The 23110-nt window shown below is 41.4% G+C and overlaps 1 protein-coding gene across 1 annotated transcript; it reads right to left on the bottom strand.

The window, feature by feature from the left end:
- Positions 1-3154: 3154 nt before the first annotated feature.
- Positions 3155-4554, bottom strand: LOC118364118 (uncharacterized). The gene is made up of 3 exons (XM_035745350.2): positions 4407-4554; positions 4274-4332; positions 3155-4174 (listed from the first exon to the last, which is right to left on the bottom strand). The coding sequence occupies exons 1-3, from the start codon at positions 4502-4504 to the stop codon at positions 3627-3629; spliced, it is 705 nt and encodes a 234-aa protein (XP_035601243.1). The 5' UTR covers positions 4505-4554; the 3' UTR covers positions 3155-3626.
- Positions 4555-23110: the final 18556 nt, after the last annotated feature.

Genomic DNA, 23110 nt, shown 5'->3' with positions numbered 1-23110 from the left:
ATTATTATTCGACCATGCTGGTCATTTATGAACATTTGAACATCTTGGCCATGCTCTGTTATAATCTCCAGCTGGCACAGCCAGAAGAGGACTGGCCACCCCTCATAGCCTGGTTCCTCTCTAGTTTTCTTCCTAGGTGTTTGGCCTTTCTAGGGAGTTTTTCCTAGCCACCGTGCTTCTACACCTGCATTACTTGCTATTTGGGGTTTTAGGCTGGGTTTCTGTACAGCACTTTGAGATATCAGCTGATGTAAGAAGGGCCATACAAATACATTATATTTGATAACTCCAAGCCAGGTGAACCTTCACCTGGTGTTTTTCACTTAGTCATCCCACCTAGTGGATGACAGGTCCCTCACCCCTTCACACCTGCCCACACACCACCCATTTGACAAATGATGTATTACCACACTCTCCTGCCCACCCCTCCTTTAAAAACCCAGTTAATTGCTTCACTTTGTTCTGTCACTTACTTTCCTATTTGCGTTCTGGACGAGTGTTCATAGCTGGCTCTCTGCGCGCCTGAGATTGATTTATGGCGCGTTCAGTGTAACCTTATCTGTCTCTCCTTCTTTGCACTCCTCAAACTGCTTTTCAGGGAGAGATGAAAGCTGGGAGTGATGTGTGAGGTCCTTTCACTGAAGGCAAAGGGAATGGAGGCCTTGCTTTAATTAATCACACCAATGGCAAATTAAATTGTGTTTCTCATGCCTGCTCTCCATTCAAAAAGGCAGAAAGAAATGTTCATACTGTATACTGTCCTGGATCTACTAAACATATGGCCAGTTTGAAGTGGACTTATATTAACAGAAGTACAAATTTAAGGTCTGAAAAAAAGTGGCAAAGTTTGATTTTGGAGTGTCATGTCCCTTTAACATCTTGTAAAATGCCTATGCAGTGAATCCAAACGTCTTGAAATCCCATATGATATTTCTGAAGAACTCTGTAAAGCAAATGAATGTAAGCCTTTGTTCAAATGTTAAAAGTCAGAAAACAAACCTTGAGCCTTTGAAAGATCAAGTCTACTTGGTGAAATTAACATCACAATCCTGTTGATAAAGCAAGAGGCTGACATTATGGTATTTGTCAAGGGTAATATGTTTGATTCACAGTACTGGTTGGACAGCAGTGTAGTCCAATATGACACCAGCATGCTTGCACCAATAGATGGCACTCTGGTAGCATCGAGCATTCTGAGATCAGTAAGGTTGGACACATTTAACAGTAGATGTGAGTCCTACAGCAAATACATTTGAGGTTAATGAAGTGTAGGCAGAGAGGAAGAGGCTAAGAGAGAGGATGTACTCTGCTCAAATTCTGCCCACATTAAGCAGACATTATTAAGCAAGTGAGGAGATTTTGTATGGGGGGAAATGAGAGTTGAATTTAGTCAAGATAAAAATATTGCTATTTTGATAAGTGTCACTTATTTGATCTAATAGAAGTTTTGTACTGCTTGGCTTGTTACGGGTGTACAGATGTACTGTGATGCACATGATATCCTGGCAACTTTGGGGACAATAAGTAGACCAGAGCCAACTGTTCCCTCGCTCATGTGAGCATACCAGATATAGAGTAGTACAGTATGAGTCATATTAACCATAAAACCTAGCGGTCAAATAGGGAAATGGTTCCAATCGTTTTTCCAACATTCAATTTTCCCATAGGGGATTTTAGTGTAGGCTTACCCTGGCCATGACATTTTGATAACCATGTAAATCTTTCTAGGTTTAGGACAAGGTGACTTTTAGCAATGTATTCACCTGCGTTTATCCCCCCCAAAGAAAATGCTAATTAGCTGCTAATACGCTATCAGAAAGAACTACAAATGCAATGATGATTTACACGAGACTGCCATATCGAGGAAAAGGTAAGAATCTCTGGATTAACTATCTAGTCAGTGGTGGAAAAAGTACCCAGTTGCCAAACTTGAGTAAAAGAAAAAGATACCTTAATAGAAAATGACTCAAGTAAAAGTCACCCAGTAAAATAATACTTGCGTCAAAGTAATATATAGTAATAGTAATATATGCCATTTAGCTGACGCTTTTATCCAAAGCGACTTACAGTCATGTGTGCACACATTCTACGTATGGGTGGTCCCGGGAATCGAACCCACTACCCTGGCGTTACAAGCGCCATGCTCTACCAACTGAGCCACATAGGACCCCAAAAGTATTTGGTTTTCAATACACTTAAGTATTAAAAGTATATGTAATTACTTAAATATCAAAAGTAAAAATAATTTCAAATTCCTTATATTAAGCAAACCAGACACCACAATTTTATATATAAAAAAATGTATGGATAGCCAGGGGCACTCTAACACACTTCAACACAATTTACAAATGAAGCATATGTGTAGTGAGTCGACCAGATTAGAGGAAGAAGTGCATGAATAGGACCATTTTCCAGTCCTGCTACGCATTCAAAATCAAATGAGTACTTTTGGATGTCAGGGAAAATGTATGGAGTAAAAAGTACATTATTTTCTTCAGGAATGTAATGAAATAAAATAAGTTGTCAAAAATATAAAGTACAGATTCCCCAAAACACAATTTAAGTAGTACTTTATAGTATTTTTACACCATTGTATCTAAATTTAGCTAAATGTAGTAATGACTAAATTGGCTACATTTCTTTAAATGGTCAATTTTATGAACTGTATTGTGCAAGTTTTAAATTGAAACAATAGCCGTTAGCAAAGATGTCTACTTTGATGCTAATTAGCATTATCGAATAATTAAATCGAGCCAAATAGATTGATAAAAGTCACCTTGTCCAGAGATATACATGGGTACTATGACACCTCCACGGTGGGGCTCTGATATGGAGAAACTGTAAGCTCACATAGGAAAGCATGCTCACACGAGAGAGGGAACACCCACTTAGAGGAATATTTTTAAACAGCTTGAGTGAACCAATTTAATTTATCCACCATCTTTGGAGTAGGTATTTAGATTGGATATGACCTCTGGTTGAGTTTACAGGGACACAATCACTTAAGGTGATCAAAAGTTGAAGGTCACAAGCAAACTGAACCATTTTTCAAAAGGACATTTTATTTCTGTTCAAAGTGTACATTTTAAACTACACTTCTGGTGCATCGCTTAATGCTGGATAATTTGTCTTAAAAAAAACAAAATTCTATAAATGTAGCAAATGGTTAGTCTTTATTTGGTCTAGCAGTTTAATTTTCCTTAGTAATAAAAACCCCCATCTCAAAACATAATGGACATTTTATTTGAAGGATAAACACTGCACAGTGGGGGGGGGAAAGAGCCATAACCAAATAGTAATTCAGAACAGTGATGTCATGTATAAGTAAATGTACTGGATCACAAACACAACTTACATGTTTTGCACTTAAAAAGTGCATAAGGTCACCGATTTGCTCACCAATGGTATGGTTGGCTCCTCAGACAAAGGTAGTTTGCAAAGGAAAGTTTGTCCGTTAGGATCTTAACCAACCGGATCCCTGGTTTTTCTGACACTTAATCAAACTGCTTCATATTTCAGCTCTTTGATCATAGAATGGACAGCATCATGCCCTGGGATCAGAATTTTCTTAGCTCGGGGGCTGGTGAGTCCACTCTGGGATGGTGGAGCAGATTTAAAGGAAAAGTCTACTGTGGCCATGACCACAGGATACTTTTTCCATAGGGTACAGCACCTCTGCTCTGGTGTCGTGAAACCACACTCTGGGCTGTTCTATGTCTGCTGGCGACAGGCTGAACTACAACAGGCTTATAGTAGCCTCGATTGTCCACTTTCTCTGAGTACTCAAACTGACTAGGGGCTACCATTACATTTGGTCGAGGCACAGAATTCTTGACCTGCTCAAAGTTGGGCTTGTGGCTGCTAACAAATTGTCCCTTGGGAGTGTAGACGGAGGAGTCAGCCAAACTGAGATCAGAACCGTGATGGTTTAGTGTAGACGGTTTGGGTTGAAAGCCTCTGGGGAAGACTTGTCCGTAGGCCCAGTCATTTGGATATCCAGCCCCTTGAATTTCACCGTTGTGCGAAAGGATAGGCTCAAACTCAGCCTCTTTGGGACCATAATTATTTTCATAGTGGGTTTTTATGGGATCAAAACTTCTATGGCGTGTTGGTCGAAGATGGTAAGGGACAAACTGGGTCCTAGGGAGGTCCAAACCCAGGGCAGCTGCTCGGGCTAAAGTGAAAAGACGGCAACAAAACAGAAATGTTAGTGTATGCATCTTAAGCCAAAATATGGCATTAAGCGACAACATTTAGGACACACGGAGAGTACCTCTTGCCGTGTTGGCACACCAGGAACCTCCAGCAAAGACAGAGCTAATCAAAAAGACACTGCAAGAGAAAGAAATTCAATAGGAATACATGATCTAATAAGATAAACATTTTTCAAGAGCCACAAGTTTTACCTTAGATATATGGGCAGAGCTCGATGCATTGTTTCTGTGGTATGGACACAAACTACCTGATGATCAAATGATTCAAGTACCTTACAACCTCTTGACATATGTAGCCACTCTGAGCCTCAACCCTTGCCTGTCTTGATTAACTAATTACAGACAGCTGGTTGCCATGGAAACCAAACCCCAAACATTTCATTTACTCAACCATTAGGCAAATTGCTTTATTACACAAGCTGATTAGATAGAAATGTCTGCTCAGCGGCAGTATTGTGGTGGTTTAACCCATCAATATTAAACAGTGTTCTATATATGTGGTTTAACCGTCCATTTTTGCTGCATGCAAGTAAGCTGTAAAGTATTCATTGAATAGGTCTTTTGAATGTGGAAGGTTACAATCTTTAGGTAGATGGGAAAAAATGATACAAATAATAATTATCATTATTACAGACTATGGCTGTGTTTACACAGGTAGACCAATTCTGATATTTTTTCCACTAATTGGTCTTTTGACCAATCACATCAGGTCTTTTCACATAAGATCTTTTTCAGAGCTTATCTGATTGGTCAAAATAACAATTAGTGGAACAAAAATAAGAATTGAGCTGCCTGTCTAAACACAGCCAAAGCGTCTCAGCTGAACTAGGATCAGTTTGGCTTTTTATTTAATAAAGAATAATGTGAATACGGGGCCTGATATTAAAATTGATAAGAATGAGGTAAAAAGCTGAGTAATCATAGGTGCTCACAATAATTCCCAAATACACAATTGTTCCCTTTTTTTTGTTACCAAGGCACTGCTTTCCTATGGTAGTATGCAGTAATTGCATTTTTCAATTAAATGGACAGAAAATCATGATAACAATCTGCAATTTGGAAATATTAGACTTAAAAATCCATAATTGCCTCAGATGAAATGAACGACAGATGCCTCCCCCCTGCTTGCAAGATATATTTGGTAACAGCATATCAGTAAAAATACAAATAGGAGTCACAGTAACGCCTTGTTTTGGGGTTATTCAAATTCAAATTGAAGGTGATGTGAAACCAAGGATGTGAACGCTTACTAAGCCAAGGAGCTCACATTTCTCCTGGCCGGGGTGTCACTGGGGAAGTACTGTAGCCAAATGTAATGGTGCAACCTTTGGAGGGACCAAGGACAGCCTACACTATTGTTCCTTTATAATCAGAAAGCATATTTACATTGTCATAGGTTAGATTGACTGTACCTACATTACTCTGTGTTAATAAGCACATGTTCTTCAACAGATAGTTCAGGATGGATTTTGGCAAGAAAGCCCTTTATCTACTTCCCCAGTCAGATACACTTGTGTATACCATTTTTATGTCTCGGCGTGCAGTTTAAGGAAGTTTCTTACTAGTGTCTGCACAATCGCAAACTAGCATTAGCACATTGACTGGAAGTCTATAGTAACTGATAGCATGCAAGTAGATACCATAAACGTCCAACTATTGTGCGAACGCTAGTTAGCATTAGCTTGCCAAACTACCTCTAATTTCCTTCATGCTGGATGCAGAGACATAGAAATGGTATCCATGAGTTCATCTGACGCTAGGGAAGTAGATAGATAAAGGATTTCATTGCCAAAATCCTGAAGTATCCCTTTAATTGACTTGTTCTTAATGAACTTGCCTGGTTAAATAAAGGATATATAAATGTGTGTCCAAAAGTATAGCCCAAACTGACTTCTAATGTAATTATCTTTGTGAAGGAGAAGAAAAAAAAGAAAGTAAAAGAGTTAAATTGTTTTACCTTCAGACTGCTTTCCCTTTTTCCCTCAAGCCTGTGATTGGTGGACTGTGTTAACACAATTCATATCCCAAGTGGAGGTATAGCTAGGGGGCTTATTTCACCGACATTCCTGCCTGAGCTTGGCTGAGCCCTTCGGGGATACAGTGTCAGCCGTGGAGGGTCGAAGCTGGTCCCCTCACTCTGGCCCCCCTGGCCTCTGTCTCGACTCTGGGGACCAATTTGTAGCTAGCCGGGGGTATTCGATGTCACCTCCACAGGATTGGCCCTGGAAGACACTTAGACCCACACTTCTCTGGTTAACCACCAGTCGACAACCAACCACATCTATTATGGAAATAAAAAAATAAAGGACTGTAACTGGGTTGTACAGTGCACCAAGTAAAACCTTAAACTCACAATTAGACAAATAATTACAACTCTCTACCAGAGGTTTGTTTTCGGCTAATTTTCCTAAACCCATGCTAATATGTATGAAAATCAGTTAGGCCTTATAATATGCTATCCTCCGAGGTTTGACACACATCAAAGCCCATATGCACACAATCCAATTATGAGTGTTTACTGTGTAGATTGAAATGCTGAACATTGCCCTCTTTTAAGCCCAAATCCCCAAATCAGTAAACAATATTTGCCCAGGCGTGTCTTTTGCAGTGGATGTGTGTGTGTGTGTGTGTGTGTGTGTGTGTATGTGTGTGTGTGAATTGTTTTGCCTTGCTCACTTCATCGCTCCCCACTGAGGTAGAAGGTCTGAGGAAGTATTGGAGTTTTAACATTGCCTAGCCTAGTACCCTTACTACCCTTGGCAACTCCACGTAACCACTGGCCTTCTGGCAGATGACTCATTATTACCCTCTTGTTCCAGAGGCAGGGTAGCCTGAATCTTGAACTTGTATTCACATCTTCGCCCCATCCTCATCCTGTTCATCCTCCTCCCCCCTCCTCTTCCTCTTCATCCCACTGCCCGAGGTGCCTGCCGGTGTGGTCACCATCTTTATTTCAGAGGCAGGATAGCCTCTCTTGAACTCGTCTTCACATTTTTCCCCCCTCCTCCTCCCACCACCTTTGCTGCCTGACGGTATGGTCACCAGACACCAGGCTCTTGGAGGCTCTAGGGCTGAAGCTAGCCCACAGCATGAATTTCAATCAGCAGAAGGAGCGAGGAGAAGAGAGGGAGGGGAAAATGAATAGAGATAGAATAAAATAGAAATAGATGGTATTGGAGAGAGGAATGGTGGTAAAGTAAAGAGAGAGCGAGAGAGAGTGTGTGTGGGTGGGTGAGTTTGAGAGAGAATAATCTATTTAGTCTTTGCACTACCACATTACCAAGTCATCCAATTCATCCTGTGCTCAAACAACATTCATTAAAGTGAAAAGCAAGATATCGGGCCAGCAGAGTCTCGCACAACAATTCATTTGGAAATCTTATTTTCTACCCTTCTCGTCTCTAAATCGACTGAAAAATGACTGTCGGGACACAATCTGTCGTCATCCCTGTACTGGCGAAGAGCGGTGTTGAGACACGACATAGCGACAACACACAGTGATAATTAACAGTGACAATGTGATGGCTCCTTTATATTCTGTCCCAATTAGGGAAGAAAACATGTCGTCAAATATCGCCAATGATATCCCAAAACAAATACCCCACCAATGAGCCAGGGTGCAGCAGGGATGCGGTCACCTGTCAGACCAAATTTAGATGCTGTGAATTCCACATCTGCAATGTCCTACCTTCCCCCATCCTCCTCCACCCTCCCTCAGCATAACTTTGCATTCAGGGACTAATTAGTTATGGCTGGTCCGTACAGAGGGCATGAGACTCAAGCAAGAGGCATATAAACAAATAATCATTAACGAACAACGTTGTCTTATGTTCTTTGCTGTATTACTGCCGTCTAAGAAAATATCAGGATAATTCTCTAGATGCACGGCTACAGCATGCGACTGAATATTGGTAAATGCTATGAGGTTATGTAACAACTCAAATTAATTCATCATCTGTCAAAATGATGTTCAATCTATTACCTTAAAAAGTCCAGGTTAGATAATTTGGGTATATTTTTGTTCTGTGTAACATGTATTATATTTGATTTATTTAACCATACATTCTCATTTACAGCAACGACCCGGAGAATAGTTACAGGGGAGAGGAGGGGGATGAATGAGACAATTGTTAACTGGAGATGATTAGGTGGCCATGATGGTATGAAGGCCAGATTGGGAATTTAGCCAGGACACATGGATTCTTTCAAAATGTTAAAGGCCATGTTTCCCACATAGGCTGACCACTTGTTGGCTGCTTTTCCTTCAGTCTGTGGTCCAACTCATCCCAAACCATCTCAATTGGGTTGAGATCAGGTAATTACGGAGACCAGGTCATCTGACGCAGCACTCCATCACTCTACAGCTTGGTCAAATAGCCCTTACACAACCTGGAGGTGCTTTGGGTTATTGTCCTGTTGAAAAACAAATGTCCCACTAAGCGCAAACCAGATGGGATGGCGTATCGCTGCAGAATGCTGTGGTAGCCATGTTGGTTAAGAGTGCCTTGAATTCTAAATAAATCACAGACAGTGTCACCAGCAAAGCATCCCCACACCATCACACCTCCTCCTCCATGCTTCATGGTGGGAACCACCGTGGAAATCTGTCCTTTGGTCTGATGAGTCCAAATTTGAGATTTTTGGTTCCAACCGTCATGTCTTTGTGAGACGCAGAGAATGTCCACTGATTGTGTTTCTTAGTCAAAGCAAGTGTCTTCTTCTCATTGGTGTTCTTTAGTAGTGGTTTCTTTGCAGCAATTTGACCATGAAGGCCTGAAATAAAAAATAAAAGGAATTCACGCAGACTCCTCTGAACACTTGATGTTGAGATGTGTCTGTTACTTGAACTCATTTATTTGGGCTGCAATTTCTGAGGCTGGTAACTCTGATGAACTTATCCTCTGCGGCAGAGTCAACTCTGGGTCTTCCTTCCCTGTGGCGGTCCTAATGAGAGCCAGTGTCATCATAGCGCGTGATGGTTTTCATGACTGCACTTGAATAAAATATTGAAAGTTCTTGAAATCTTCCTGAATGACTGACCTTCATGATTTAAAGTAATGATGGACTGTTGTTTCTCTTTGCTTGCTTGAGCTGTTCTTGACATAATATGGACTTGGTCTTTTACCAAATAGGGCTATCTTCTGTATACCACCGCTACCTTGTCACAACACAGCTGATTTGCTCAACGGATTAAGATGGAAAGAAATTCCACAAATTAACTTTTAAAATGAAATGCCCTACAGTTGACTACCTCATGAAGCTGGTTGAAATAATTCCAAAGGTGTGCAAAGCTGTCATCAAGGCAAACGGTGGCTACTTTGAAGAATCTCAAATATAAAATATATTTTGATTTATTTCTTACTTTTTTGGTTACCACATGATTCCATATGTGTTATATCATAGATTTGATGTCTTCACTATTATTCTACAATGTAGAAAATAGCAAAAATAAATAAAAACCTTGAATGAGTAGGTGTGTCCATTCTTTTGACTGGTACTGTAGATTGAAGACTGTTGAATGTTGAGTCATTTGACTGCCTGGCTGCACCAGATGACTGTGTGCAAGCGTGTTTCTTTTGACAATGTCAATGAAGCACCGGACTAAAGCCATATATTTGAACCTAGAAGAAGACAGAGAGACAGGAGTAGGCAAGAAGGAGTAGGCTGAGATTGGTGTGAAGTATGTCGAGTTGGTCAGAAAAGCATGGTAAGCTACGGAGTGAGTGTCTTCAAAACTGCCTATTTGGTTAGCTAGCTAGCTAGCTATTGCCTACAGATGTAACTTGGAGGTGAAGCATATTTTCTAATATAATTAAGAGGGTTATAATTTACCTAGCTTGCTAGCGAGTTGCATTTTACACTTAGCTTGCTAGCTAGCTAGATAACTAGATAATGAACTAAACTGCAATTATCATAAACCATTATTATCTAGCTAGCTACGGTAGCTACATGTCTGTCAGATGTAAAGAAAGCATGATCTTGGCATGTGTCAGAAACAATGCATGTTGGCTAGCTAGCTCATGTTTGCTCGATCAGATTAACCAGCTAGCTAGCTAGCTATTTTTTTTTATTTTTTTTTCCCCTTTATTTAACCAGGCAAGTCAGTTAAGAACATATTCTTATTTTCAATGACGGCCTGGGAACAGTGGGTTAACTGCCTGTTCAGGGGCAGAACGACAGATTTGTACCTTGTCAGCTCGGGGGTTTGGACTCGCAACCTTCCAGTTACTAGTCCAACGCTCTAACCACTAGGCTACACTGCCTAAAGATGTAACTTGAAGGTGAAGCATCCTTTTTTTACTGCCTTTTTTCTCTATAATTTCTCGTGTCTCATTGCTGCCCTCACGAAAAAGCACTATAGGATTACCTATAAAAGAGTATTCTACAAATATCACTAAAAAACAGATAGTATTCTTGTAGTAAATTCTGACATACTATAGCAGTCTTATAGTAAAATTATAACAATAACTATAGCATTATTTTCGTGATCCTATGAGATTACCATAGAAAAATATTACAGAAACTTTAAAAAAGTTCTATAGTATTCTTATGGTAAACTCAGACATACTATAGAATGACTATAGTAATCTTAAAGGAATACTATAACATATTCTTATAGTTATACTATAACAATAAGTAATATAGATATGAAGGCATCGTTTTTGAAAAATTATCAACTTAATACATTTTCACTTACTTAACAAATCAAAAAGTTAGGCCTTAGCCTCCAAGTTACTCCCTTTAAGTAAAAAATAGCAATTCTAAACCTAAATCTTGGACTTCTTAAGCAATTTCGACTCCTTGTTGAGCTTCGATCTAATTGTTTTTAAGACAACCTTCTCCTCCATCTGGTCTCGCCTAATTAAGAAGGCTGTGGAGAAAAAGTAAAGAGTGTTTTAACAAATTTGTTTTGAGTACAGAATAGCCTGCCAAACCCAAATGAATTAACAGTCTTGGCACAAACTAATAGACCTGAGATCAGGTTACACACACACATTCACACTCTTGTAATAAATAATAAAATAAACTACAAAACCCCTTTTTGGCCATTTGCAGTACTAGTAGTTCAGCTGTATTTTTGAAGTAAAAGTCTTTCATAATTCTACATGTTGTTGTACATTATTTATAGTAAAAAATAACTAAGCAACTTACTTCGAATGGCAGACACTTTGGTTGGGCACAGCTGTTTCTTTACCTCCTGGTCCTGGAATGTGTTTGTTCCTGTCAAAGCTCAGAAATGCACTTTGTGTCACACCCTGACCTTAGAGAGCTTTTTATGTCTCTATTTGGTTTGGTCAGGGTGTGATTTGGGTGAGCATTCTATGTTCTTTTTTCTATGTTTTTGTATTTCTTTGTTTTGGCCGGGTATGGTTCTCAATCAGGGAGAGCTGATTTTGGGCCTTTAGAAGCTGGGGTCAACATTTTTGTCTTTGTACAATGCTGTAGTAGTTATCAACAATGTATTCATTCTTTCCTTTGTGATGGACAGAAACTTTGTTTTTGTATGATATTGGAATATAAAAAAAAAAGTATATTCGAAATCAATACAGTGTTTTAATATTAGGATTTGCTCTGACTTCCAGTTTGTGTGCACCCGTTCTAAAACCCCTTGCCTTGTTAGTATGTCTTTAATAGGGGTGTGCCGGGTATTCGGACAAAACCATAATTGTTACCGATATTAGGACTTTGCAGAACACAAATATGAACAGATTATTAACATCATTATCCGTGATTGTAAAAAGTTTCGAGTCGACGACAAATTTAACAAAACATTGTTTTTGACATTGTCATATCATCGCCATTGATGATGGATGTCGCCCTATCCCCCAGCACTAGTGGTAACTATTACAACTCTTATCTCCTTCTTTCTCTCTCTGTCTCCCTCACCGTGTCACTCTCCCCTTCTATCTTTCTCCCCCAACTCTAAGTACAGTATATTAGATATGAGTTTTGGACTTAGTCAAGCATATGTTCTCTGCCTACCTCTCAGATTCATGTTTAGATAAATGCTTTGTTCGTAAAATATTATCTTGAAATGTAAATGGTTGTATTACCTTGTTTAATGTTTTCATCAACTATGTAAAGAGGTAGTTCATTAAATAAATATGTTTTTCTCACTAGAACATTTTCCTAGGCATTATCCTTCACCAGAGACAGTTTTTTGGTTGGTTGGATAAATATTTAGTCTCGCTCATTATTGAGATTAGCTCTCCCATAGAAACCCCATTTAATGTCAAGGTTTATCATAAATACCTCCGAAAGACACCACCGGTGCCTCCAATCACTGCAATAGCCTAGTAGTTAAAATCTCGACAAGATTATTTTGCTCAGATATTTACCTAGCCTTATATTTCCCAATGATATCAGTAATGTTTTCATTCAAATCCAGGAAGTAATTCTCGATTAATCCTCGCCGAGCCATGACTTGGGTCAGAGTCAGAACTTACTTACAAATCTTTGAACCAAGAGGAAGAGTATCAACCAGATGACACAAACGGAAGAAAACATAGCTCTAGTAGGTTGATTTCTGTAACATGTTTTAAAGCAAAACAGATTGTTTTTGGGCAATACAATGACGAGACAACATTTGTTGCATAAAGTGAGGATAAATACATACAGTTTTTATACATTCTAGATAAAAATTTACATTTACATTTTACATTTAAGTCATTTAGCAGACGCTCTTATCCAGAGCGACTTACAAATTGGTGCATTCACCTTATGACATCCAGTGGAACAGCCACTTTACAATAGTGCATCTAAATCTTTTAAGGGGGGTGAGAAGGATTACTTTATCCTATCCTAGATATTCCTTAAAGAGGTGGGGTTTCAGGTGTCTCCGGAAGGTGGTGATTGACTCCGCTGTCCTGGCGTCGTGAGGGGAGTGTGTTCCACCATTGGGGAGCCAGAGCAGCGAACAGTTTTGACTGGGCTGAGCGGGAACTGTACTTCCTCAGTGGTAGGGAGGCGAGCAGGCCAGAGGTGGATGAACGCAGTGCCCTTGTTTGGGTGGGGCCTGATAGAGGCCTGATCAGAGCACCATGGTCTTGTAGCGGATGCGAGCTTCAACTGGAAGCCAGTGGAGAGAGCGGAGGAGCGGGGTGACGTGAGAGAACTTGGGAAGGTTGAACACCAGACGGGCTGCGGCGTTCTGGATGAGTTGTAGGGGTTTAATGGCACAGGCAGGGAGCCCAGCCAACAGCGAGTTGCAGTAATCCAGACGGGAGATGACAAGTGCCTGGATTAGGACCTGCGCCGCTTCCTGTGTGAGGCAGGGTCGTACTCTGCGGATGTTGTAGAGCATGAACCTACAGGGAACGGGCCACCGCCTTGATGTTAGTTGAGAAATGCGAAATGACAGGGTGTTGTCAGGATCACGCCAAAGTCACCGGTTCTTAGCGCTCTGGGAGGCAGGACACAATGGAGTTGTCAACTGTGATGGCGAGATCATGGAACGGGCAGTCCTTCCCCAGATGTTGTCGCATTGACAACCAGCCTGGGAGGAAGAGCAGCTCCGTCTTGCCGAGGTTCAGCTTGAGGTGGTGATCCGTCATCCACACTGATATGTCTGCCAGACATGCAGAGATGCGATTCGCCACCTGGTCATCAGAAGGGGGAAAGGAGAAGATTAATTGTGTGTCGTCTGCATAGCAATGATAGGAGAGACCATGTGAGGTTATGACAGAGCCAAGTGACTTGGTGTATAGCGAGAATAGGAGAGGGCCTAGAACAGAGCCCTGGGGGACACCAGTGGTGAGAGCGCGTGGTGAGGAGACAGATTCTCGCCACGCCACCTGGTAGGAGCGACCTGTCAGGTAGGACGCAATCCAAGCGTGGGCCGCGCCGGAGATGCCCAACTCGGAGAGGGTGGAGAGGGGGATCTGATGGTTCACAGTATCGAAGGCAGCCGATAGGTCTAGAAGGATGAGAGCAGAGGAGAGAGAGTTAGCTTTAGCAGTGCGGAGCGCCTCCGTGATACAGAGAAGAGCAGTCTCAGTTGAATGACTAGTCTTGAAACCTGACTGATTTGGATCAAGAAGGTCATTCTGAGAGAGATAGCGGGAGAGCTGGCCAAGGACGGCACGTTCAAGAGTTTTGGAGAGAAAAGAAAGAAGGGATACTGGTCTGTAGTTGTTGACATCGGAGGGATCGAGTGTAGGTTTTTTCAGAAGGGGTGCAACTCTCGCTCTCTTGAGGACGGAAGGGACGTAGCCAGCGGTCAGGGATGAGTTGATGAGCGAGGTGAGGTAAGGGAGAAGGTCTCCGGAAATGGTCTGGAGAAGAGAGGAGGGGATAGGGTCGAGCGGGCAGGTTGTTGGGCGGCCGGCCGTCACAAGACGCGAGATTTCATCTGGAGAGAGAGGGGAGAAAGAGGTCAGAGCACAGGGTAGGGCAGTGTGAGCAGAACCAGCGGTGTCGTTTGACTTAGCAAACGAGGATCGGATGTCGTCGACCTTCTTTTCAAAATGGTTGACGAAGTCATCTGCAGAGAGGGAGGAGGGGGAGAGGGGGAGGAGGATTCAGGAGGGAGGAGAAGGTGGCAAAGAGCTTCCTAGGGTTAGAGGCAGATGCTTGGAATTTAGAGTGGTAGAAAGTGGCTTTAGCAGCAGAGACAGAGGAGGAAAATGTAGAGAGGAGGGAGCGAAAGGATGCCAGGTCCGCAGGGAGGCGAGTTTTCCTCCATTTCCGCTCGGCTGCCCGGAGCCCTGTTCTGTGAGCTCGCAATGAGTCGTCGAGCCACGGAGCGGGAGGGGGAGGACCGAGCCGGCCTGGAAGATAGGGGACATAGAGAGTCAAAGGATGCAGAAAGGGAGGAGAGGAGGGTTGAGGAGGCAGAATCAGGAGATAGGTTGGATAAGGTTTCAGCAGAGGGAAGAGATGATAGGATGGAAGAGGAGAGAGTAGCGGGGGAGAGAGAGCGAAGGTTGGGACGGCGCGATACCATCCGAGTAGGGGCAGTGTGGGAAGTGTTGGATGAGAGCGAGAGGGAAAAGGATACAAGGTAGTGGTCGGAGACTTGGAGGGGAGTTGCAATGAGGTTAGTGGAAGAACAGCATCTAGTAAAGATGAGGTCGAGCGTATTGCCTGCCTTGTGAGTAGGGGGAAGGTGAGAGGGTGAGGTCAAAAGAGGAAAGGAGTGGAAAGAAGGAGGCAGAGAGGAATGAGTCAAAGGTAGACGTGGGGAGGTTAAAGTCGCCCAGAACTGTGAGAGGTGAGCCATCCTCAGGAAAGGAGCTTATCAAGACATCAAGCTCATTGATGAACTCTCCGAGGGGACCTGGAGGGCGATAAATGATAAGGATGTTAAGCTTGAAAGGGCTGGTAACTGTGACAGCATGAAATTCAAAGGAGGCGATAGACAGATGGGTAAGGGGAGAAAGAGAGAATGACCACTTGGGAGAGATGAGGATCCCGGTGCCACCACCCCGCTGACCAGAAGCTCTCGGGGTGTGCGAGAACACGTGGGCGGACGAAGAGAGAGCAGTAGGAGTAGCAGTGTTATCTGTGGTGATCCATGTTTCCGTCAGTGCCAAGAAGTCGAGGGACTGGAGGGAGGCATAGGCTGAGATGAACTCTGCCTTGTTGGCCGCAGATCGGCAGTTCCAGAGGCTACCGGAGACCTGGAACTCCACGTGGGTCGTGCGCGCTGGGACCACCAGATTAGGTTGGCCGCGGCCACGCGGTGTGGAGCGTTTGTATGGTCTGTGCAGAGAGGAGATAACAGGGATAGACAGACACATAGTTGACAGGCTACAGAAGAGGCTACGCTAATGCAAGGAGATTGGAATGACAAGTGGACTACACGTCTCGAATGTTCAGAAAGTTAAGCTTACGTAGCAAGAATCTTATTGACTAAAATGATTAAAATGATACAGTACTGCTGAAGTAGGCTAGCTGGCAGTGGCTGCGTTGTTGACTTTGTAGGCTAGCTGGCAGTGGCTGCGTTGTTGACACTACACTAATCAAGTCGTTCCGTTGAGTGTAATAGTTTCTACAGTGCTGCTATTCGGGGCTAGCTGGCTAGCTAGCAGTGTTGATTACGTTACGTTGCGTTAAAAGAACGACAATAGCTGGCTAGCTAACCTAGAAAATCGCTCTAGACTACACAATTATCTTTGATACACAGACGGCTATGTAGCTAGCTATGTAGCTAGCTACGATCAAGCAAATCAAACCGTTGTGCTGTAATGAAATGAAATGAAAATGTGATACTACCTGTGGAGCGAAGCGTAATGCGACCGGGTTGTTGAGTGCGGAAGTTCTATTCAGTAGACGTTGGCTAGCTGTTGGCTAGCTAGCAGTGTCTCCTACGTTAAGGACGACAAATAGCTGGCTAGCTAACCTCGGTAAATTAAGATAATCACTCTAAGACTACACGCTCTAAACTACACAATTATCTTGGATACGAAGACAGCAAAGACAACTATGTAGCTAGCTAACACTACACTAATCAAGTCGTTCAGTTGAGTGTAATAGTTTCTACAGTGCTGCTATTCGGTAGACGGTGGACGTTTGCTAGCTAGCTAGCTGCTGGGCAGATAGCAGTGTAGACTACGTTAGGACGACGAAATACGAAGTTGCAATAGAAGTGCTGACTGTTTCACTTTGTTGTCCTCTTTCTTTTCCTTTTTCTTCTGTCCTTCTTTTGTCCTTATTTTGTCTTCCTTTCTTCTGTTAACTAGATATTTTTTGTTGATATTTAGATTTTTTTTTCAGAAGTCTAAATACTGATCCAACTAATCAAATAAATGTCTCTGGTAAAGGCTAATGCCTGGGCAAATATTCTAATGAGGTTAAAAGTATTTTCGATGAACCACCACTTTTAGTGAGTAAATGTATTTGAATTATAAAACCATTCTCGTAGTCCTTTCTGCCATGACTCAAGTTGTTTGCTTGCTGTACTCCTATAGATAGTTTTAGTAGTCAACAATAAATAGTTTTGTGAATAAAATAGTTTTGTGAATATGTTTTGCATAGTCCTATATGGCGCTCTATAAGTTAAAACACGTATAAAACAAATTATCATTGTACTACAATATGCATTAAAACATTTACGTTAAATTAAGCAAAACTGCACATGCATACATTATTTTTCTGCTTGCTGTATTGTTACAATGTTAATACACCTGCTTTTTGTATTCAAATTGTGACTTGTTTGCATCCCCGCTTTACAGCTTAAGGTTTGAAGTCACCCTACCACGTTGTCTGGTAGAGTTGTCACGGCTATGTCTCGGGGTGCTGCTTTTGGGGGTTGGGGGAAGGGTGTGGATTCACCAGCCATGATGTCTGGGAACACAATATGACAGACAGTTAGAGAAAGTGAATACAGATTCATTCAACCACCTCCTTCGAATTTCTAATCCTATTTCTTACTCTCAATCTCTACTCCTCATATTCTGATAATCATGCTTAAAAACCTCTCTAGGCTAGATGGGACTCTACCGTCCCATCTGACCAACATCCAGTGAATGTGCAGGGCTCCAAATTCAAACTACAGAATTGTAAATATTTAACATTCTTGAAAATAGACATGCAATATGTCAAAATAAAGAGTATTTTCTTGTTAATCCAGCCAGTCAGATTTCAAAAAGGCTTTACGGCGAACGCAAACCATGCCATTATATGAGGACAGCACCCCATCAAACATCAAACAAACACAGACAATCATATTTCATCCCACCAGGCACGACACAAAACTCAGAAATAACAATATAATTCACGCCTTACCTTTGGAGAACTTCTTCTGTTGGCACTCCAATATGTCCCATAAACATCACACATGGTTCTTTTGTTCGGTTAATTCCATCGTTATATCTCCAAAATGTCAATTTATTTGGCACGTTTGATCCAGAAAAACACCGGTTCCAAATCGTGCAACATGACTACAAAATTTTGAATAAATGACCTGTAATCTTTGTCCAAACATTTCAAACAACTTTCCTAATACAAAATAGGTATTTTTAACGTAAATAATCAATGAAAAGTTAAGACGGGATAAACTGCGTTCAATAGCAGATAAAAACAAAGTGGAGCGAGCTTTCAGGTCACGCCACAACACAACAGCACACTAGACTCAACCCTCGTTCTGAACAGCCCTACTTCTTCATTTCTCAAAGGAAAAATGTCAACGAATTTCTAAAGACTGTTGACATCTAGTGGAAGCGATAGGAACTGCAAGCAAGTGCCTTACAAATCGAGATTCACATAGAAAATACATTGAAAAGAGAGTGACCTCAAATTATTTTTTTCCTGGATGGTTTGTCCTCAGGGTTTTGCCTGCCAAATAAGCTCTGTTATACTCACAGAAAATCATTCAAATAGTTTTAGAATCTCCAAATCTACTAATAATATGCATGCTTCTGGGCCTGAGTCACAGGCAGTTGACTTTGGGCACACTTTTCATCCGGACGTGAAAATACCGCCCCCTAGCCTAGAGAGGTTTTAAACCGAACACACACACACCGTTAGAAACTGTTTTTCATCTCTCACCATTGTGAATTTTGGAGATGGGTGTGGATCCACTAGTCATGATGTCTGGGAAAACACAATATGACAGACAGTTAGAGAAAGTGAATACAGATTCATTCAACCACCTCCTTCCAACTTCTAATCATCCTTCCTACTCTCAATCTCCGTGTCACTGAGTTCTGGCCTGGAAGGACAAAGTTAAGAATTTAGACATGAATACGGGACATATTTGTTAAAGACAAATTCACCAATTGAAACTATTTGTGGTGTTTTTTAGTCTCAATGTTTGGAGGTGTTTCAGACATAATTATTAACCACATAACTAGTTTTTAAAGGTATTTGGTTGTGTTGAAGAGAACTCAGATTTTTATGACACAAAGTGTAATGCTAATATTAATGAGTAGTACATTAAGCAGGTGAGACAGGGTTACATTCACCATTAATGCATCAACTTAAATTGCACAACTAATGCTACATAGTGTTTGGAACGTATTTGACATGATACACTGGTCATTAGTTTCCGCCTGATGGTTTTTTTCAGACTCTGCCCTCTTCTTTTTCTGTGATACACTCTGGTAGAGCAACATAGCTACAGTCATGAAATTACAGGTTTTGCACAAAGATATAGCTAGTCCCTGAGCAATTGGGTCCTGGACTTTCTGATGGGCTGCCCCCAGGTGGTGAAGGTAGGAAACAACATCTCCACTTTGCTGACCCTCAACACTGGGGCCCCACAAGGGTGTGTGCTCAGCCCTCTCCTGTACTACCTGTTCACCCACGACTGCGTGGCCATGCACACCTCCAACTAAATCATCAAGTATGCAGACGACACAACAGTGGTGGGCTTGATCACAAACAACAACAGCCTACAGGGAGGAGGTGAGGTCACTCAAACTTCCGACTTCAATCGGGGTGGCAGGGTAGCCTAGTGGTTAGAGCGTTGTACCAGTAACTGGAAGGTTGTGAGTTCAAACCCCTGAGCTGACAAGGTACAAATCTTTTGTTCTGCCCCTGAACAGGCAGTTAACCCACTGTTCCCAGGCTGTCATTGAAAATAAGAATGTGTTCTTAACTGACTTGCCTGGTTAAATAAAGGTTTAAAAAATAATTTTAAAAATCTACTGCACCATGCTATGCTGCTCATCCATATACTTACAGTTGAAGTCGGAAGTTTACATACACCTTAGCCAAATACATTTAAACTCAGTTTTTCACAATTCCTGACATTTAATCCTAGTAAAAATTCCTGTCTTAGGTCAGTTAGGATCACCACTTTCTTTGAAGAATGTGAAATGTCAGAATAATAGTAGAGAGAATGATTTATTTCAGCTTTTATTTCTTTCATCACATTCCCAGTGGGTCAGAAGTTTACATACCAATTAGTATTTGGTATCATTGCCTTTAAAATGTTTCACTTGCTGTAACGCTTCAGGTAGCCTTCCACAAGCTTCCCACAATAAGTTGCGTGGATTTTGGCTCATTCCTCCTGACAGAGCTGGTGTAACTGAGCCAGGTGTGTTGGCCTCCTTGCTCACACACACATTTTCAGTTCTGCCCACAAATGATCTATTGGATTGAGGTCAGGGCTTTGTGATGGCCACTCCAATACCTTGACTTAGTTGTCCTTAAGCCATTTTCCAAAACTTTGGAGGTATGCTTGGGGACATTGTCCATTTGGAAGACCCATTTGGGACCAAGCTTTAACTTCCTGACTGATGTCTGGAGATGTTGCTTTAATATATCCACATAATTTTCCTGCCTTATAATGCCATCTATTTTGTGAAGTGCACCAGTCCCTCCTGCAGCAAAGCACCCCCACAACATGATGCTGCCACCCCCATGGGATGGTGTTCTTCGGCTTGCAAGCTTCCCCCTTTCTCCTTCAAACAAAACGATGGTCACTATGGCCAAACAGTTGTATTTTTGTTTCATCAGCCCAGAGGACATTTCTCCAAAAAGTACAATCTTTGTCCCCATATGCAGTTGCAAACCGTAGTCTGGCTTTTTTATGCCGGTTTTGGAGCAGTGGCTTCTTCCTTGCTGAGCGGACTTTCAGGTTACTGTATGTTATATATAGGACTCATTTTACGTTAGAAAAATATACTTTTGTACCTTATTCCTCCAGCTTCTTCACAAGGTCCTTTGCTGTTGTTCTTGGATTGATTTGCACTTTTCACACCAAAGTACGTTCATCTCTAGGAGACAGAACACGTCTCCTTTCTGAGCTGTATGACGGCTGCGTGGTCCTGTGGTGTTTATACTTGCGTACTATCGTTTGTACAGATGAACGTGATACCTTCAGGCGTTTGGACGGTTGGACATGACATACTTTTCTGGAATTTTACAAGCTGTTTAACAGTACATTATTTCAAATTGTTGCACGTCCCATCTAACTCTTCAATGTTTTAATCTGGAACAATTTACAGATGTCCTTCCTTAAAAAAAATCCACACGTGCATACATGTTTGGTGATATTTTGCTTGTGCTGCAAAGTGCAAACTGAGAGTAAACTGTTATTTTATTTGCTCACACTGTTTTTGAACTTTCGCCCATGCGCTTAATTTAGTTACGTAGAGCTTGGCGCCTTTTATGCTTTGCCGCAAAGTTTTTTTTTTTATAGATAGCTATGGAATCAGTTTCATTAGCAGTTGACATGATGCGAGCAGTTTTCAACAATTAGCTCATTTGTTTATGCCTCCAGTCTGAGTGATAATGAGACCATATAAAAAATGGATACGTGATGAAAACTTGCCTTTTCCAAGACAGACCAGGTCAAGCAGGAATATTAAGGTATTGTTGTTGTTATATTGCCTTAGCTAGGTGTGAGCTCTAGAAAACTAGATTTCGCTACAACCATATTACTGCTTGGGGCTTTCAACTGCTTATGCTATGCTGTTACTGGTATGTATACACTAGCTATATATCTGCTAGCTAGACACAGTAGCTGGTTAACTTGCTAGCTAGATGGTACATTGTCAGTGTTTGTATTAACTATCTAGTTACAAACCTCAATCAACATGGCTCTGATTATTTAGAGCTTAATGAGGATGTAGTCACAGACCCCCCCCCAGACACACACGTTTGTTTTTCTATCCTTGTGGGGACTTGAGGCCTAATCTTGAGCCCACAAAACATGTTCCCTAACCCTAAATGTAATCCTAACCCTAACCTTAAAACTTCTTTGGGATAGGTGGGTAGCGTCCCACCAACATCCAGTGTAATGGCCGAGCGCCAAATTAAAATGAAATTAATATAAATATTAAACTTTCATGAAATCACAAGTGCAACACATCAAAATAAAGCTGAACTTGTTGTTAATCCAGCCAAAAAGGCTTTACGGCAAAAGTAAACCATGCGATTTTCTGAGGACAGCGCCCAGCACACAAATGCATAACAAATCATTTTCAACCAGGGAGTTGCGAGTCAGAAATAGCGATATAATATATGCCTTACCTTGAAGATTTCCTTCTGTTGGCACTCCAAAAGGTCCCAGTTACATTCTTCTTTATATCCATAAAAACTCAGTTTAGCTGGTGCGCTTCAGTCAATAATCCACTCTTTTCCCTCCTTCAAAATGCATACAAAATGAATTCCAAACGTTACCAATAAACTTATCCAAACAAGTAAATCAATGTTTATAATCAAACGTTAGGTACCTTTATACTCAAATAAACAATACAATTTAAGACGGAGAATCGTTATTGTCTTTACCGGAGATAAACAAAAAGAACGTGCTGTCTCAGCCATGCGCTTGGAAACATTACAGCCAAAATGGGAGCCACTTAGAAAAGCTTCAACTTCTTCCTCGTTTAAAAAAACAAACAGCCTGGAACTCTTTCTAAAGACTGTTGACATCTAGTGGAAGCCCTAGGAATTGCAATCGGGCACGATTTCGCCCTATTATAAAAGTGTCAGCCATTGAAATATGTGGTATGCTGAATTTCTTATATTTTTTTATGGTTTGTCCTCGGGGTTTTACCTGCCATATCAGTTCTGTTATACTCAAAGACACAATTTTAACAGTTTTGGAAACTTCAGAGTGTTTTCTATCCATATCTACCAATTATATGCATATCCTAGCTTCTGGGCCTGAGTAGCAGGCAGTTTACGTTGTGCACGCTTTTCATCCGGACGTCAAAATACCACCGCCTATCCCAAAGAAGATTTATTAACCACACCCTTTCTTAACCCTAATCATAATCTTAACCTCAATAACCTAAATATTAAGCCTAAAATTCACCTGGCCCTAATGCCTAACTCTAAACTTAACCTGTAATGCCTAACATAATAGTAACCCCAATTCTAACACCGTGCCCAATTGTACGTTTTCCCCTAAACTTAACCCCTGAGCGAAAAATCACAATTCCCCTCATGGGGACTTGTCAAATGTCCCCATGATGTCCAATTTGTCAAGTTGTTTATACATG

The sequence above is a fragment of the Oncorhynchus keta genome, chromosome 31 (assembly GCF_023373465.1).
Source record: "Oncorhynchus keta strain PuntledgeMale-10-30-2019 chromosome 31, Oket_V2, whole genome shotgun sequence".
Taxonomy (NCBI): Eukaryota; Metazoa; Chordata; class Actinopteri; order Salmoniformes; family Salmonidae; genus Oncorhynchus; species Oncorhynchus keta.
The sequence above is the reverse complement of the archived record's forward strand: the minus strand, read 5'-3'. Positions and strand labels throughout refer to the sequence as shown.

What these genes read in the sequence shown, in the direction of transcription:
- LOC118364118 (XM_035745350.2), bottom strand. Translation starts at nt 4,504, where the DNA reads ATGTCAAGAGGTTGTAAGGTACTTGAATCATTTGATCATCAGGTAGTT. An exon ending in GCTCTGCCCATATATCTAAG is followed by an intron (nt 4,333 to 4,406) that starts GTAAAACTTGTG and finishes TTTCTCTTGCAG; the next exon opens with TGTCTTTTTGATTAGCTCTG. An exon ending in GTGTGCCAACACGGCAAGAG is followed by an intron (nt 4,175 to 4,273) that starts GTACTCTCCGTG and finishes TTTTCACTTTAG; the next exon opens with CCCGAGCAGCTGCCCTGGGT.